Raw genomic sequence first — 17877 nt, forward strand, 5'->3', positions numbered from 1 at the left:
CACAACTACACTGATGTAATATGGTAAGTACTTCCTTTTGATATGTACCGTAAATATATATGCTTTTTAAGTAATGGGCATCTATGTATAGGATTCTGACTTGAAGTTTCATCCTTGAAGCTCAGTTTGACGTTCAGTTATGTTCATGGATTCACTTGGTGTCATTGCTGTAGCTAAGAGTCCTCTCAAGAAGGTACGTCTTACTTCACTCTTTTGTAGAAAAAATTAAAAATAAAATAACAAATAGAAAAGCAAAAATTGTAATTTTATCTTCCATACATTTTTCATTTAGGTGAAGGATTCTTAGACTTTGTCCCCCAGCGTATGGAAGTGTAGTGAGTTTTTATAAAATCAAAAAGTGGTTGAAGGTCATGCATTCTTATTGATGGAGGGTGTTACCACTAGAATAAAACTGTAAATAACAAAACAAGATTTGTAACAAGAAAATTTCAAGTTTATTTCTGTTTGCATCAGCCATAGGCAAATTGTCTACAGCTTATTGTCATATTTTTTCATGTCTAGTTATCTCATTCTCCAACTAGTCATGTACAAAGAATAATGAGTAATTTTATCCATTGGAAATTAGCTTTCATATTTTTAATTTTTGATGATTGCCATAAAAATAATGGTATACCTATGTTATTCAGTGCTCGAAGAATAATGTTACTGAATGGATTGTTCAAGAAGAGGATGAGAGGGAGAGAGAACATTTAGTGAAACTTATCGTTCTTATAGTAAACATAGGAGTACAGGTTATTAAGAACAGTATAATATTAGTAAGATACTGTGTAGGTATCTATTGTTGCCTTTGCAGCTCTTCTTTTTTTCATATTTTTGAAAATATTGACTTGAATTTATTACAAATATTCATCTTATATTTCAACTGTTAGTTATTTTATGCCTTTCCAAGTAAAAAAAAAATCTTCATGGACTGTGTAATTTGAAATTATCCAGATAAACAGTTTTAACTGCCAAATTTTTGTTGTGTACTTGTTTGTGAAAAAAATATGCCATTTTAAGAAGTTTAGAACAAAAGTATTATAACTGCTTCCCCTTGTGTAAAGAACAGTTAACTATTTGATGGTATCACTGCATAGTTATTGAGTATGTTTCTTCTTTCTTTCTTTTTCTCTTTTTCTGTCTTTCTTTAAATCTTAAGCTGGACAGAGTCAACATACTATAAGCCCAAGAGGGCTTCAACAGGAAATCAGCCCGCAGAGAGAGAGAGAGACATAGGAAAAGATGATAAATGAATAAATATGAAGTAGTAGAAAACGAAACTGATACACCTGAATTCATGAGTTGTCAGGAGGAAACAGGAATGAATTTGCTCCTCACCTAAACATTTGTAGATCAGAAAATTTCACAACTGCACTAGGCAAACTATTCCACATTTTAGTTGTAGCCAAAATAAAACTCCTAGCAAACTGAGTAGTATTAAACCTGATAATAAGAAAAGCACACGGTTTGCAGCATCAGTCTTCCCAGTGTTGCTAGCAAAAACTGCCAGATCAGGTAAAGATGAGTGCAGAGGATTGCTATCATGACAGGTGTTATTGACTTTGTAGGGTTTTTTTTATTGTGGAAATATTTCTTTCCTCCTACAGAAATATAAACCATAGCTTTATGTTTAGGAGTACCCTTCAGAGCAAGCTGGAATCAGTTACTGAAAATTTGGTAACAAGGTTGGGTTGGGGGTGAGTGAGGGAGTGTCTCTCACTCACTCACTGATCATCACCCTCACTTTTCATTTGGCTGCAGTAGAGATCAGACTGCTCTTCTGTCCCTGCTTGGTGGTTGACAACTTGTAGTGTTTGGATGAATATTTGCTTATTGCCACTTAATTGTGTGTGTGTGTTCTTGTTTTTTGTTGCCTTGCTATTTGTTTCTTGGTTCATCATCATTGCGAGGGGCGTGACCACCCATATGGACAATTTATGTTGTGCAGTGACTGGCCTTTTTTTTTTTTTTTTTTTTTTTTTTTTTTGCTGCCTGCAGGGGAAAATCTTGTTCTAGGACTTCCCCTTGCAGGGAGCTTGCTGTTTTGGATTGGTCTCAGTGAGTTAGGTGTGGAAGGGAAGGATAAAAGGTGCTCACTGGCTTTGTGAGAGAGGGGGGGAGGGATTCGCAGTGGTGATGCCTCCAAAAACCTGTCAAATTTTCTTCTGTCCTCCATCTTCCATTTCTTTTCCTCCTGCCAGTGCTTCCCCTTCAAAGAGGGTTAGTATTAGGCCTAATAAACCTGATCATGATCTTTCATAAGAGGATGAAGCAGCTTCATAGGGAGGTGCTTCATCAGCAGCTGTCTGCCTTTGTATTCATTGGATAATGATGTTCCAGGTACTGTAAGGCTTCATCATTGTTGGAGTACCTGTAGAAAATCTGGTATACCATGAATATTCCCAGAGTCCTTCTTTTGCGACTTTCCCCAATAACCTTGGGGAGGAGAAGAAGGACCTGTCACTTGAGCCTTCTTCATATAAGGTAGTCCTTGATGGGTGCAAAGTGTCCTTGCTATGTCAGCTGATGCAAAGAACGGGGATCCTCCTGTTGCAGTAGTCCTGCCAGAAGGGGACCCTCCACTGGGTGTGACTTCACCTTCAGCTCCATCCTGTCCTCAACCAGCCTTTCAGCGTGTAAAGTAAGACCAGCAAGAGGAAAGGGAAAAAGCACCATTGGTGCTTTTTTTCATTATTGTAAGATCCAGCTTCCTCTTCCTCCTCAGCCTGAGTCTCTTCCATCGCATAGGTGGAAGAGGAGGAATGGACAGTCTAAGGCCTTGAATAACAAGTCCAGGAGGGTATCTTTCATGCTTTCTCTTTCTGTTCGGGAAAGCAGATGATTGCAATCCTCGTGTGGTGATTGATCTACCTTAGGAAGAGTGGGCGCCAGAGTACTGGTTTGCTTAGGTGTCGGGTCTGTTCCCATCTTGTCTTTCCATGAACACTCAGCTCACAACGGGACAAGGCTGCTTGTGTCAGTTACTCTGCCCAGCCTCGACCAGGTACAATCAGATGGTAGCAGGGAGCAGTTGCAGGAGACAATTATTCTCCTTGCCTCTCAAAGTTGCATAGAAAGGGGGTTATGCAACTTGTTCACTTGTCTCAGGCTTTGTCTGCAAATAAGGGTCCTTCTGGCAACAGGAGAGGTTCTCCTCAAACTTCTTCAGGATACCGTAGGAGGGATCTTGCATTGTTTCTACACTCAGCGCGTGTGCACTCTCCAAAACATTTACAATTCGAGCACTCACACTCTGTGTTGTGGTCTCCTTTGGCATCTTCCACCCCTCATAAGCGCAGTTCACATCACGTGGGGGGATGGTGTTAGGTGGTGATACCTTAAAGCAGAACTTGGTTATGCCAGTGACTCTGCTGGTCTCACCTTTTCTTTGGTGAGAGGCTCATCTGGTTTGGTACAAGACCAGGAATGTCCTAGAGAGCGGAGTTCTGGCTTGACTCTTTCTCTGAGTGAACAAGGGGACAACTTGTGTCCCAGGGGATATGTTGGGACCAGATGGTCCTGCTCGTCTGTGTATCCCTCAGGTCAGGGTGGAGCAGCACTTGAGATTTTGCTCATCCATAAGTAAAATAACCTTGGGGAGGCAACCTTAGCTCCATACTGATTGTCTTGTCTTCAAAGTTGATCTTTAGGAATGCTCCAGATGCACAGCCCTTGGTCTGCTTACCATGGTTCCCTTTGGTTGATGGTGTTTTGTAGGAGGTGGACACACTGATCGACAGGTTAAGGAGTTCCTTTACCTCCAAAAGATCAAGCAAACTCCTTTCCCTGCCACTTTCATGTCAGAGGAGGTACTACATGCCAGAGGATGTGGATGCTGTTCCTCTGGCATTGGATGTATCAGAATGTGAGCTGAAAAAAGACCTCCTGCTGGAGAGGCTTCATCAAGCAGGTGTTTCATTCTCCACAGCAGAGGTGGCTATGCTAGATACAGTGTCAGTCATATGTCTCCTGACCATTTCATGACTTGACCTTTGGTATAACACTAATGGTCTATTCTGTGTCAGGCATCTCGCCTTGGAGTGGGAAGGCATTATTTAGGAGGTTGCTGGTGTCAGGAGATATGGCCCTGGCCTTCCTTGCATACCAAAATGCCAACCAGTGGACAAACTTAGTTCTCAAAAGGGGAGACATGATTGCCCCTCTTTTCTCAAGGGAGGTTTCACATGAGAGTAGCCTCTTGCTATGGAACAGTTCTGCATTTGGCTCTTCACTACTCTTTCCGAAGAGTAGTGTTGGGGGGGCTGCGGTTAAGTGTAGAGTTGCAGAGTCGTGGGAATCTGTCATTTGCGCTACCTTAAGCCTTCAGGAGTTGTAGAGCGCTGGTCCCAGGGTTTTTGTAGTGGGCTTTTCCTTGTGGAGAAGACAATTCAGGAATAGAAACTAGTGATCAACCTCTCTCCCCTGAATGAGTTTGTGTTGCAGACCCATTTCAAGATGGAATCAGCAGGGCTGTATTTTGGGGTGGACTCCATGCTTTTGCTAGATTTGAAGGACACAAACGTTCAAGTACTCATTCATTGAAACTCTTGGAAGTACCTCCACTTTGTCTGCAATGGAACTGTTTACCAGTTCAAGGTGTTTTGCTTCAGACTGGCAATGACTCTCTGGTGCTTACCTGGGTATTCACCTTGGTGTTGGGTTGGTCTCACTCGGAGGGTATTTGCTTGTTGTGGGACTTGGAGAATTGGTTAGTGCAGGAATCCTAGGAGGCATGGCTTCTTCAGGACAAAGATTGCCTTCTCACCATTTGTCTTAAATTGGGGATTGTGATCAGTTGGGAGAAATCCGGTCTTGTTCCCAAGCAGCAGACAAAGTACCTGACCATGCTCATAGACTTAGCAGCAGAGATAGACTACCTAATAGATTGTCATGTGAGCAAGGTCAGGGAGGTAATGGCACTGCTCCTATCCTTACTGGAGCAACCAGCTTGGCTTTGGCAGGTCATCCTAGGTCATCTGTTGTTATTAGAGAACCTTGTACCTCACAGTCACTTCAGTGGCAACTAAAGCAGTATGTGCTGGAGTGCCTTTCAGGATCCTTCTTCCTGAACTCATCTTTCTGCATCAGGACATAAAGGAGGACTTGGCCTGGTGGATAGGTAACAGAAACCTCTTAAAAGGAGTAATGTTGAACTTCCCACCTCTGGAAAGGCTTCTGTTTTCAGATATATCGAGGGAAGGGAGGGGAGGGGTGCTCTCTTGAGAGGATAGGCAGTGTTGCTAAGAGTTGCAAGCTTTTCAGGAACAGTTGAAAGGGCACTTGATAATGTTAATGAGTGACAACACAGCTCTCGTGGCCTGTATCAGAAAATAGGGAAATGGTATCTCAGACTCTGTCAGTTGATGATGCAGATGCACGAGTGGGCAGTTTGCTAATCTATAAAGTTGACTGAAAGATACATTCCAGGCAGGCAGAATATTATTGCAGATCAGCCCAGTTGTTAATCAGCTTGTGAGGATAGAATGGTCTCTACACCCTCTAGTAGTGAAGAAGTTGTTTGAGTTGTGGAGGCCTCCTATGCTCAGTTTATTGTTGACCAGGTTGAATTAAAAACTTCCTGGTTTCTCCTCTCCAGTTCCAGATCTCTGGGTGGTGATGGAAGATGTGTTTCAGCACCCCTGGGACAGCCTGGACTTGTATGCATTTCCACCTTTTAGACTTCTGTGCAGGATGATAAGCAGAATGTTTGTCACCTCCAGTCTTTGCATGACTGATGGCTCCTCGTTGGCCACTTGCCAAGTGGTATCCCAGTCTGGCCCACCCTCCTGTGTGAGACACACATTTGCCAATACCATTAGGAAGGTCATTTTCTACAGCTTCATATTGGGGGTTATCCTGCACCGTGTGTGAGAGAGGTGCTATTCTCACAGGGCAGCACCTCTTTAAACGTGTATCGGGGAAAGTGGTCCATCATCTGTGATTGATGTTGTATAAGGGGCATCTCCCTGGTCAGAGCATTTGTTTAGCAGATCACAGAATTCCTTATCTACATTCGCTGAGATAAGTTCCTTTCGATCTCTGCTGGAAAGTGCTATTGCTGAACCTTACTGCAGATTTTCAAGCTGAAGAGCTAGACCTCTCTACTTATGCCCAGGGTCCTACTACTTTGGCCAACCATTTTGCCAGACCAGTAGGAGGTTACAGGAGTCATGACATCCCTTGCTTGTAAGGCATCCGGGAGCATGGCAATTCTGTGGTGGTTGTCAACTCCAGTCATTTGTGGGGACTGACCTTCCTCCTAAGGAGTAAGTCTATTATATAGAAGGTTATGGTTGTATTTCTGTAGGGAAAAATAACAAGTTTTTTAAAGTAATGTTCATTGGGAAATTTCTTTTTAGTTTTTATAGTTACAAAGGTAAAAACATCATTGGAAAGAGCAGAAGAGATTAATTTGATTAGCTCTTATTTTTCGTAAAAATATGTTTGTATATACTGTATGTTCATATTCTAGATACAGTAGTGCTTAAGGTAGAGCTTGGGCATTATGAAGTATGAAATGAAAAGGGGCCTGTAAAAACTTTTTATTTTATAAGGATTATAGAAATAAATCAATAAAATACCTCTATTCACTTTGATGTACAGACAGTCTCCGGTTTACAATGGGGGCTCCATTCTGACCGAAAATCGTTGTAAACTGAAATAATTGTCGAAAATCATAAGAAAACTTTACTTTTAATCCTTTGAGTATCCTTTGGGTATCTTGAAAACAACGTAACCTGCATTTTTATTGAGTCTTTCATAAAAAAAACCCTCCAAAATTTTACCTTTCTGCTGTTTTGGAGTGCCCATCTTGAAAGTTCAAATGCCAATTGTATACTTAAAGTATCATCCTACATCAAATGTAGCTTAAATTATTATCCTATTACTACTGTATTAATCTTTGAAATTATATTGTTAATATCATTTCAAAGTCTTCTTAAACATTAGTACCCTTTTCCAGCCAAAAGAGAGAGAGAGAGAGTGAGTTACCACTATGACTTACATTCAGCCATTCTTGTGCTGGCACGGGCAAGAGAGAGAGAGAGAGAGAGAGGTTTACCTCTTTAATCTCTCGAGGAAAGTTAATCCATTTCTCTTTACTGTGACTGACAACAACAACAATTTTTTTTTTTTTTTTGTCTTCCAAAGATTTTTAAAACGCTATGAACACACACAAACAGTGCATATGTAAAGAGACTCAAATTAGTAATATCTTTTCCTGAGAGAGAGAGAGAGAGAGAGAGAGAGAGAGGAAGGGAGAAATTGATCTTCTACCCTTGGTCAGAAATGTCAAGTAATTTGACAGTTCCACCCTCCCCCCATAGCTTCAAAGTTTTGGGAAAAAGACAGGGTGTGATATTTCTTTGTTTAAACATTGAAATAATTTACTATAAAAATGCATAAATGTTGTAATTACAGCATATTATTATTATTTAATCTTATTAATATTTGAAAATTAGTACTTATTATTAGGTAAATCGCTTATTTATCATACAAACTTGGTTAGTCTTCACCATCTCCCACAAATTTGTTAAAAAATTCTTGTGCTGCCTCTCTCTCTCTCTCTCTCTCTCTCTCTCTCTCTCTCTCTCTCTCTCTCTCTCTCTCTCTCTCTCTCTCTCTCTCTCTCTCTCTCTCTCTCTCATCTCAGAAAGACAGGGAGAGAGAGAGAGAGAAAAAAATATACTCACCCTGCTTTTAGTGTACGCAAAGCCCTTGAGGTACAAGCTTTGTGGTTGGTTAAAATCCCACAATTCCTGCCAATAGCATGTTGTCAAGGAGAGCAAGAGGGGGAGGAGGGGGTTGTTACAAGTTGTTATTGGCTACTTTCAGTCCTTCCTGCCAATAGCATATCGTCATAGAGAGAGGGCGTTGCTACGAGCTCTGTTATTGGCTACTTATAATCCCTTGAGCTGATAGTGTCGTCATGAAGCTTACGTCAAAACAATTAAAAAATTGTAGCACAACCGATGATGGAATTTTAGTATATTTTATGTTTATATTCAGTAATCCATATTTCTTTGAAGGATATATGCAGTACTAAGAGAAAAGAGTGAAATTCGTGAATTATTTGGGGAGAGAGATATGGGTGGTTGGCCTTACTTAAATCTCAAGAGTGGAATTATTCGGAGAGAGAGAGATATGGGCAGTTAGCCCTACTTAAACCTCAAGAGAGTGAAATTATTCGTGAATTATTTGTGGGGGGAGGGAGAGAGGTTGAATGGAGTGATTACTTCAGTAAGTAGTTTTGTGATTTCATGGGATTTTAATTAAAAATTTTATCGATACTTTGCTGTGGTTACCTTAATATTAATATTTGAAAATTAGTAAATCATTTTTTATCATAAAAAATGTATTTAGCCATGAAAATAAAATAATCAGAATTGGTGAATATTGCTCTATGAAAAAATCCTCGAATGTGAATTTTCTTTTGTCGTATGCATTGGACCGAGTCATCCAAAATATTACCATTGCGAATTGTAAGAAAGCCTTACTTTTAATCTTTTGGGTGCCTTGAAAGCAACGAATCCTGTATTTATATTGAGTTTTTCATAAAAAAAAAACCCTCCAAATATTGACCATTCTGCAGGTTTGGATGCATACTTCTTCCAATCGGATCGACGTCATCTGAAATACAGGCAGTCCTCAGTTATCAGCGGAAGTTCTGTTCTGAAGGTGTGATGATAACTGAAAATCACCGCTAACCGAAAATCGGCAATTTTTGCGTTTTCAGTGAATTTCGGGGCTTATTGGCACACAAAAGCACCGATTTTCGGTCATCGGTGCCTCTGTTAGGCATTTATTGATGCCAATACTCAATTATCAGCGCTGATAAGTGGAAATCGGCAATTTTCAGCGCCGAAAATTGCTGATTTTTGTTGCTAGATAAACGCCATAAAACCAGATCACCATTGACCGAGCCCGCCATTAACCGGGAACTGCCTGTACCATAGAAAATCATAAGAAAACCTTACTTTTAATCCTTTCGATGTCTTGAAAACAACAAATCCTGCATTTTATTTAGTTTTTCATAAAAAAAAAACTCCAAAAATTTACCATTCTGCCATTTTGGATGCATATTTCTTCCTATCAGTGTTGCACTGACATCATCCAAAATACTGTTGAAAATCGAAAGAAAACGATACTTTTAATCCTTTGGGGGTCTTGAAAACAATGTATCCTGCATTATTATTGAGTTTTTCAACAAAAAAAAATCCAAAATATGACCATTCTGCCATTTTGGAGCCATATTTCTTCCGTCGGATCGGTGTTGTCAGCGTCATAAACCCAGAACATGCGTTGTAACCCAGGAAGTAATTTTTGATTAATATATTTGAAGAGCGTTGTAAACTTGGAATGTTGTAAGCCGAACCCATCATAACCCAGAGACTGTCTGTAGTTGGAAAAACAAGTTTTTCCAGATTTTAGTTTGGAGTTGTAACTCAGAAACTATATGTCGTAGGGACTTAAAATAATAATATATTTCTGAAGGAATATACATATGTACAGTACATGACAAACTGTATGAATCCCTGCATTCTTGAAAATACAGAGCTCTTCCCCTTAAACTACTTAGATTGATGATGATAATGTTGGATTGTCTTTAATAATATGAGGATTAGTCTCCTATCTAAACTAGCCTGTCATTCTAGAACTAGATGTCATTCAGAAAGAGGGGAAGGTTGTTGGTGGTGTAGAACAGTTTCATCCAGTTCTCTGTTAAAATTCACTGGGGGTTGGAACATCTGGGTAATCAGGATATGTATGCATAGAATTAGGTTATTGCTCAGTTCTTGATTCGTTTATATTTTAGATAGGGAATTAGTACTGTACTGTTTGTTGTAGGCAGTTTGCTGATGGGGCTAGACATCATTGCAATTGTGCTCTTATTTGTTGGTACATCATTGTAGGGGCTAAAGATGGCCTGAAGTTTGAACTTCCCATTAATCTGTATAAGGAAATGTGTGTTGTAGGATATCCAGTATCAATTCATTGACTTCCTCCTTTTTATTTTTCCTGTACTATGTCCTTTGGCAGTTTGTTGTTTATACTTCCTACAACAATTCTAAGTTCTTGATTATTATTTAAATGCAGTATGGAATTGAACAAGTGACACAAAAAATGTAAAGAAAAAAATTAAATATTCGGAGAGAGGGCCACCCCAAAATACACAATTACTGTGATGATCATAATGTATAATGCTTATTTCCTCATTTAGCTTCTTTTTACTTGTACCTTAAAGGGTTTATTTTTACCATTGTTTTTTTATCAGTCTTTTCTTAAAATGTGGCATTATAGTCTTTGTAGATCACTGCTTTAGCCAAAAAAATTCACAAGATCTAATTATTAGATCTTTAGATGATAATTTTATTGGTAACATGAAAATTAAGGTAGAATAGCCATGTGTGCTGGATTATTCTCTCTCTCTCTCTCTCTCTCTCTCTCTCTCTCTCTCTCTCTCTCTCTCTCTCTCTCTCTGGAACTGTTGTGCAGTGTGACGGTGAACTTGCCTTGAGAAAAGAAATATGTTTTTGTGCATAATTTTGTGAACGCTCAAACTTTGCTATGGATGGAGCTCCCTTTGTGTTAACCCTTATTAACGTAATTATCCTTTTTATTTTGTATTTTGTTGGTGCATCAGGAGATAAAAGAGATACAACTGGATGAGTCAGACAAAGAAGACACTGAAGAGATGGATGTCTCTGATGAAGACGACAATATACAGCCCCCCAAGAAGAAGAGTAGGCAGCATGATTACCTGAAGGTAAGTTTTCTCCGTTTATGGTTTTTGTATTTTTGAAAGCATTGACATTCTTAATTGTATTATAGAATACTAGCTCTCAGAACTGTATTGATTTCTTAAATATAACCTGGTAGCTATAATATCAGGATCTAACTTTTCAGCTTCACTTGCATCTTTCATATGCACTTTCAATGGTTTTAGTAAGCCAGGGCATTTCATCTTATTTCAGGAGGAAAATGATAGTTTACGATGTCAAATGGAAGCTTATAAGAATGAAGTTGATCTCATCAAAGCTGATCTAAATTCTGAAATATCCATACGAGATGATCAAATAGAGGCATTCAAGAAAACCCTACAGGGAATGCAACAGGTACACATTTTTTATTGTAATAAACTGAAATCTTTTTCTCACAGGTACTCTACTTTGTGACAGAAATTAATAAAAGGAAATGGGTAAGATTGTGGGATGCACTCAAATGACTAAAGTTATGGAAATATATTTTTATGTTAACTATTGAGTGGGGTGGTTTTTTATCATTTGTGCTGATAAATTCTTATCCTTTGTGGAAACTTAATTTTGTTCATGAGACTTACCTGTCAGATATATATATAGCTGTATTCTCCGAAGGTCCGACAGAATTTCAAATTTCGCGGCACACACAGTGGCCGGTCAGGTGGTTAGTACCCATTCCCGCCGCTGGGAGGCGGTTATCAGAACCATTCCCATTTTCTATTCAGATTTTCTCTGTCGCGGACTGTCAACACCTGTTGTCAGTTCCTCCGCCATTTGGATTTCTGGAAATTTGTTGTCACTTAAGTATTTTGGTTGTTTTTGGTATTCGACTGGATCTGTGACTTGGCATACGCTCTTTGTGGACCGTTTTTTATTTTGCTTTTGACTTTTCTTATAATTAAGATGTCTTACCTCTAGCTATCGAGTCTGTAGCTTGGTGAATGTAAGGTGAGGCTATCAAGACTTTGATAGTTCCTCACTCTTTATGTATGATATGTAAGGGTGTTCAATGCTCTATATAATCGGTAATGAATGTGTGGGATTGTCTGAGGGTGAGTGGAAGAAATATGAAGCCTATATGCTTAAATTGGAGCGTGATAGGCTGAGGAATCTTCCTACTAGAGTGCATCCTTAGATGGACAGTCAGGGTTTTCTCCTACTAGTAACCCTGTAGTAAATTTTAGTACTAACCCTGTAGTTTGTTGCTGCAGAAGGTAATTCCCTGGCTCTCGTGTGGAGTCAATGCGTGCTCTTGAAACTAAAGTGAATGCAATTCAAACGCATAGTGTTAGTGCTAGTGCCCCTAGTGTTGTGGAGGGGGCGTCAGATCGGCCCTATAATGCCTCTAGGCCTGGACCTCTGTCGAACTCCCAGGACCAGGGAGGGGGCATGTCGAAAGCCGCATGAGGGTTACGGGGGCTTCCCACCGATCTGGCGTCCCTTCGGCAGGTCCTGATGACGCTCACCCAGGCTGCCAGGGATCGTGCTCAGGCACGCATCCTGAAGGATTGCTTCTCGTCCTCCGACACGTCCTCCCCGCCTCGGGGTTGGAGCTCTCGGTTGGACTCTCGCCCTCTTAAGAGAAGCTTAGAGGAGAGGACGCTTCACGTCCTCTTCCTCTAGACGTTTGTACTCTTCCCCGAAAGTTGCGTGGATATTCCTCTGCAGAAGAGAATAAAGTGTTTTTCGAATGATCACGCTACTCAACCCCCCTGTCGCGCTAAGGCAAGGGCTAGAGCTTCTTCCCCTGTGGAAGGAAGTATACGTCTCGCCCCTTTCCTTCTCTCAGGTTCAGCCCTTCTCCGAGAGAGTGGCTTCTCCAACGCGTAAGTTTTTGTTGGGTTTGCAACAACAGCTGGATGCTCTCATGAACCTTTCAAGATTCGAATCTGCCTGTTAAGAGGTACAGACTTTCACCTTCGTCTCCCGCTTCGGGAACGATACAGAGCGTCTGTCGTCTAGAGAGAGTGTTTAGTGGCTTCCTATTCGTCTTCCCCGAGTTGAGGTGTTGGCCTTTTCTCTTGTCTCGCGCCAGGAGCGCGTCTTGCTCTTCGTGCGCTTCTCACGCTTCACGCGCGCCTCACCTTGACGCTCGGCGCGTGCCTAGCCATGACGCTTCGCGCGCGCCACGCTGTGACACTCTCCTAGTACTTGCCACGGAGCCTCTCGCGCGTCACGCCATGACGCTCCGCGCTCGCTTCGCCGTATAGCTTCAAGTCTTGTGTTGACACCGCTCCAGTTGTTTATCATGTCGCACAACTACCCGCTTCAACATCTGATGTCCTTAATTTAGCCAGTACTTGCTTCGGCAGTACATATACTAAATTGGAACGATACAGAGAAGATTAGCATGGCTCTTGCGCAAGGATGACACGCTAATCGTGAAGCGTTCCACATTTTTTATGTTTACTATCGTACTCTGAGTTGACGACTTCTTCGTTCGCTGGAGTTCCCGCCACGATCGGGCGAATCGGAACTACTTTCACCACTCACTCAAGACCCGCCAGCTGCGGAAGAACATCCTCTTCGTCACAGCCTTTGTATGAAGAGAAACTTCTTTCGTCTTCTTCTTCCTCTGATTATCAGACTCTGGCTTTTTTCTTAAGGATCTGTTTCCTGAGACTTTTCAACCTTCGCTCTCTCTCCACCTTCGCAGTTGTCTTTGTCTTAAGGGGAGCGTTTGTTAAAAAAAAATCGGAAATCAAATTTTCTGGGATATTTTATTTATGGCATCATACATATCCTGACTCTTCTCAGAAAGTTTTATTTAAAAGTTCGCCACAGTTAGGAGTTATAAACAAAACAGTAACCTATCATAGTCAAATTACATTTTTCATATAATGTAATGATATTGTCAGTATATCGGTGGTAATTTCCTTTTAGCTATGAAATAATATCTAATGCGATCTATGGCAACCCTGTGGACATAGTGCGATCAGCTTAAAGACAGGAATGCCGCAGGGCAGTCAGTGGCAGTCAGTCAGTAGCAGCTCAGAGCTTGACTAAGTAAGACGTCGCGCTGGCCAACCTCAGCCGTGTTTTGACACTCGCTTCATTTAGCGAAGTTATATTACTTTGCAGGTCTATTTTTTGGCTTTTCATTATGTCATAAAAACATCAAACTGTGTAACGGCAAGCAAATAAATACACAGAGAAGCAAAAAATATCGTTTTTCTCAAAACTAAAGTTATCGACATTCAAACTGCATCTCCTTCATAACGCTTGCACCGATCTCAATGATACAAAAAGTAAACGAAAGCTAAATGTTTGCCTAACAAAGGGGCTTCCATGGGAAGCAACACGAGACCCGCACCACGAGAGAGAGTTTTTTCCCGAAGGAATGTCACTTCCAAGAGAGGTAGCAAGTGACTCCTTTCATCTCCAGACTCCCTTTGCAACCAGGCTTCATTTTGCACAAGCCTGGAAAGAGTGAGGGGCAGACGTTTGGTCCCTCCTACTGTTAGAGAGAGGTTATTTGATTCCCTTCCTGTCTCCTCCTCTTTTGTTTTTTGTTTCCCAACTGCCTTCCTGTCAAACAGAAAATTGTTTGACCTGCTCGAACAGATGTTCGAGCGGAGAGCAGTGGAAAAGATCTTGGACTCGGTGTTCCCGGGATTTTACTACAGATTGTTTCTAGTCCCAAAACTTTCAGTAGGCTGGAGACCCGTCTTGGACGTCAACAGGTCGAACAACTTGGTCCGGAAGGAAAAGTTCAAGATGGAGACCTTGCAGTCAATACTAGGAGCCCTTCATCCCGGGATTGATGGTATCTTTGGATCTCCAAGATACTTATCTTCACGCCCCAATTCATCCACGTTCGTGAAGTATCTCAGGTTGTCTTGGGGTCTAGACGTACCAGTTCAGGGCTCTCTGCTTTGGACTCTGCTAACGGCCATACCACGTTGAAAACACCGCTTCTCGTCCGATCAGCGAAGTTAAGCAACGTTGGGTCTGGTCAGTACTTGGATGGTTGACCGCCTGGGAACACCAGATGCTGTTGGCGTCACATTTTGCTCCGAGGGTGTTTACATCGTCTCATGAAAACGCGTTGCGATGCAGTTGCATCTGTCGCACGTCAGGATCTCACTCTACTTGGACGACTGGTTGATTCGAAAGGCCGTCGGCGAAGGTATCTGGAGGACCTTCAGTTGACTCTGCAACTCGTGAAGTCCCTGGGACTTCTGGTCTGTGGAGAAGTCGCAGCTGATCCCCTCACTGTCCATTGTGTCTGGGAATTCAGATCTATTCAGCGGCTTTTATAGCGTCTCCGTCGCAAGAACGGCAACTTCTATGTACGGAAAAGTCTCGGCCTTCTTGGAAAAGGAAACATGCTAGGTGTAGGAAGGAATGAGTCTGCTGGGGACCATTTCCTCGCTGGAGAAGTTTGTTTTCTGGGGAGTCTGCATCTCAGGCCTCTTCAGTTCTTTTTGTTGGAGAACTGGCAAAGCAAGGAAGACTTGAAAGAGGAATTGAGAATTCTTCTTCTTTATATAAAGAGGATCTGGGGTGGTGGCTCGATCCAACGAAATTGCAGAAAGGGATCTCCTCAAGCTTCTGAACCCCAACCTAGTGTTGTTTTTCCGACGGGTCGTCAACAGGTTGGGGGCAACACTAGAGGGAGAGGAAGTGTTAGGAACCTGGAGAGAGGAACAGGTGTCCTGGCACATCGACTTCAAAGATTTGGCGGCTATCTTTTAGCTCGCCAATTCTTCGAGGTCCAAGTTTGCAATCGTGTAGTTCTAGCAAACTCGGACAATACTACTTGTTCCCTGTTCAGCCTTGCAAGAGAGATTATTCTTTGAGCCTATGCTCGCAACATTTCGATTCTCACAAGTTTTGTTGCAGGGGTCGAAAATGTTCGAGCAGACCTGCTCTGTTGGCGCCATCAACTCCTGCCGAAGGAATGGACCCTTCATCAGGAGGTTTGCCAAGATTTTTGGAAATTTTGGGGTTGCCATCTTGTGGATATTTTCACGACCTCAAGAACAGCGAGGCTCCCCTCTATAAAGCTCATCTGTACTCGACCCTGGGGCAGTTGCGATAGTTGCTCTTCCCTGGGATTGGACGGGAATAGATGTTTACGCCTTTTTCCCCGTTCTAAATTCTGGGAGAAGTCATACGCAAGTTCGCGGCCTCACAAGGGACGAGGATGACTCTCATCCCCTCGTTTTGGCCTTGAACCACTGGTTCTCGGAGTTTCTCTTCTGGTTGGTAGACGCCCGAGGACCCTTCCTATGAGAGCAGACCTGCTCATACAAACCCACTTCACGAGATATCTTTGAATCTCCCGCTCTGAACCTGACTGCTTTCAGACTATCGAAACTTGGTCAGAGCGAAGGGTTTTTCTGGCCAGGTGGCACGGGCCATCGCTAGAGCCAGAAGTTCTTCATCTAAAGGATATATCTAGCGAAGTGAGCAACCTTCAAAGGTTGGTGTAGAAAGAAGGGCTTTTCCTCTTCCTCTATCACTGTGAGCCAGGTTTGGGATTTTCTCCTTTACTTAAGAGAAAAACTCGATATAGCAGTTCCGACTATCAAGTGTTATCGGAGCATGCTTTCGATTGTATTCAGACACAGAGGATTATCTTTGTCTGACAATAAGGACCTCCACGATCTTACGAGCTCTTTCAAGACGTCCAAGGTTCCTCAGCTAATTCCCCCTGCTTGGAACTTGGACGTAATGCTCAAGTTTTGATGTTTAGTCCTTTTGAGCCTCTCCACTCTGCATCTCTTAAGGATGTTACTCGAAAACGGCATTCCTCGCGGCTCTGGCGGCGAAGAGAGTGAGCGAAGTTCGAGGCCGTCATGTGGGCTTCAAGGAACACAATGCTGTCTATTCTTTAAGCCCTAAGTTCTTGGCTAAGAATGATAGGTCTTCTAACCCTTGGCCTAGACACTTTGAAATTAAAGGTTTAGCAGACCTTATTGGACAGGAACCTGAGGGAGTTCTATGTCCAGTTAGAGCTCTCAAGTACTACCTTAAAAGAACACAGGACACTCGTGGTCCCTTGGATGTTTTATGGTGTTCTGTGAGGCAACCAGTTAAACCTATGTCGAAGAATGCACTGGCATTCTTCATTAGGGACGTCATTAAGGGCGCACACTCTAGTTGTGACGACTCCAACTTCAAGTTGTTGAGAGTTAACGCTCACGAGGTGAGGGCAGTTGCTACCTCCATGGCGTTCAAGAAAAATATGGTACTCAGTGACATTCTTAGTGCCACATTTTTGGAGAAGTCAATTCGGTGTTTGCCTCACACTCTTGGCAAGATGTTTAGGTAGCATACGAAAATTGCTTTTTCGCTGGGACCATACATTGCTGCTTCAGCAACCTTGGGGACAGGGGTAACTCTGATCCTATCCCCTTTTTAATTGTGTTTTTGTGGTTGTTGGGTCGACTACTGGAGGCAGTCTTCCCAATCCTTTGCAAACTAACGCTTTAGGCGTTGGTTAGGTGGTTAGTAATGCTCTTTTGTCCTCTTTGTATGGTCTATGATCTAGTCACATTGTGGTCACGCCCCCGTTGACAGATCATCTAGAAGTCGCCAGCTATATAGGTCACTACCTCACTGGGGTCTCTAGTAAAGCAGAAGCAGACTAGAGTGGCAGTAACCACTCAGTCAGCTACGCTATCAGATAAGGAACCAAAATAATTTTACCAATACTTGGTTTTTTCCCTAATTCTTGGCTGTCTCTACCCCCCTCCAAAGGTGGTATTCAGCTATATATATATCTGGCAGGTAAGTCTCATGAACAAAATGATATTTTAATGATAAAATAAAGTTTGTTCATACTTACCTGGCAGAACCTGGCAGATATATATATTCATATTGCCCTCCCTCCTCCCCTCAGGAGACAGTGGCGTTAGAAAATCTGAATAGAAAATGGGAATGGTTCCTGATACCCGCCTCCCAGCGGCGGGAATGGGTACTAACCACCTGACCGGCCACTGCGTGTGCCGCGAAATTTGAAATTCTGTCGGACCTTCGGAGAATACAGCTATATATATATCTGCCAGGTATGTATGAACAAACTTTATTTTATCATTAAAATATCATATTTGTTACCCTCTCCATTCAAGAATATGGGTCATCAGTGTTAGATTTTTCATGCATTGTCATA

At 42.0% G+C, this 17877-nt stretch overlaps 1 protein-coding gene and 2 non-coding genes across 3 annotated transcripts in view; all 3 read left to right on the forward strand.

The window, feature by feature from the left end:
• Window positions 1-17877, forward strand: part of LOC136831270 (ecto-NOX disulfide-thiol exchanger 2) — a 149633-nt gene that overhangs the window by 102160 nt on the left and 29596 nt on the right. Inside the window, exons 13-14 of the mRNA XM_067091370.1 lie at window positions 10643-10765; window positions 10974-11114. Coding sequence (XP_066947471.1) covers window positions 10643-10765; window positions 10974-11114 — 264 coding nt within the window. The remainder of the gene's footprint in view (window positions 1-10642; window positions 10766-10973; window positions 11115-17877) is intronic.
• LOC136831843 (U6 spliceosomal RNA) lies at window positions 13054-13158 on the forward strand. The gene has a single exon (XR_010850985.1). It is a non-coding gene; the product is annotated as a U6 spliceosomal RNA (small nuclear RNA).
• LOC136831830 (5S ribosomal RNA) lies at window positions 14642-14760 on the forward strand. The gene has a single exon (XR_010850973.1). It is a non-coding gene; the product is annotated as a 5S ribosomal RNA (ribosomal RNA).

The sequence above is a fragment of the Macrobrachium rosenbergii genome, chromosome 48 (genome assembly GCF_040412425.1).
Source record: "Macrobrachium rosenbergii isolate ZJJX-2024 chromosome 48, ASM4041242v1, whole genome shotgun sequence".
Taxonomy (NCBI): domain Eukaryota; kingdom Metazoa; phylum Arthropoda; class Malacostraca; order Decapoda; family Palaemonidae; genus Macrobrachium; species Macrobrachium rosenbergii.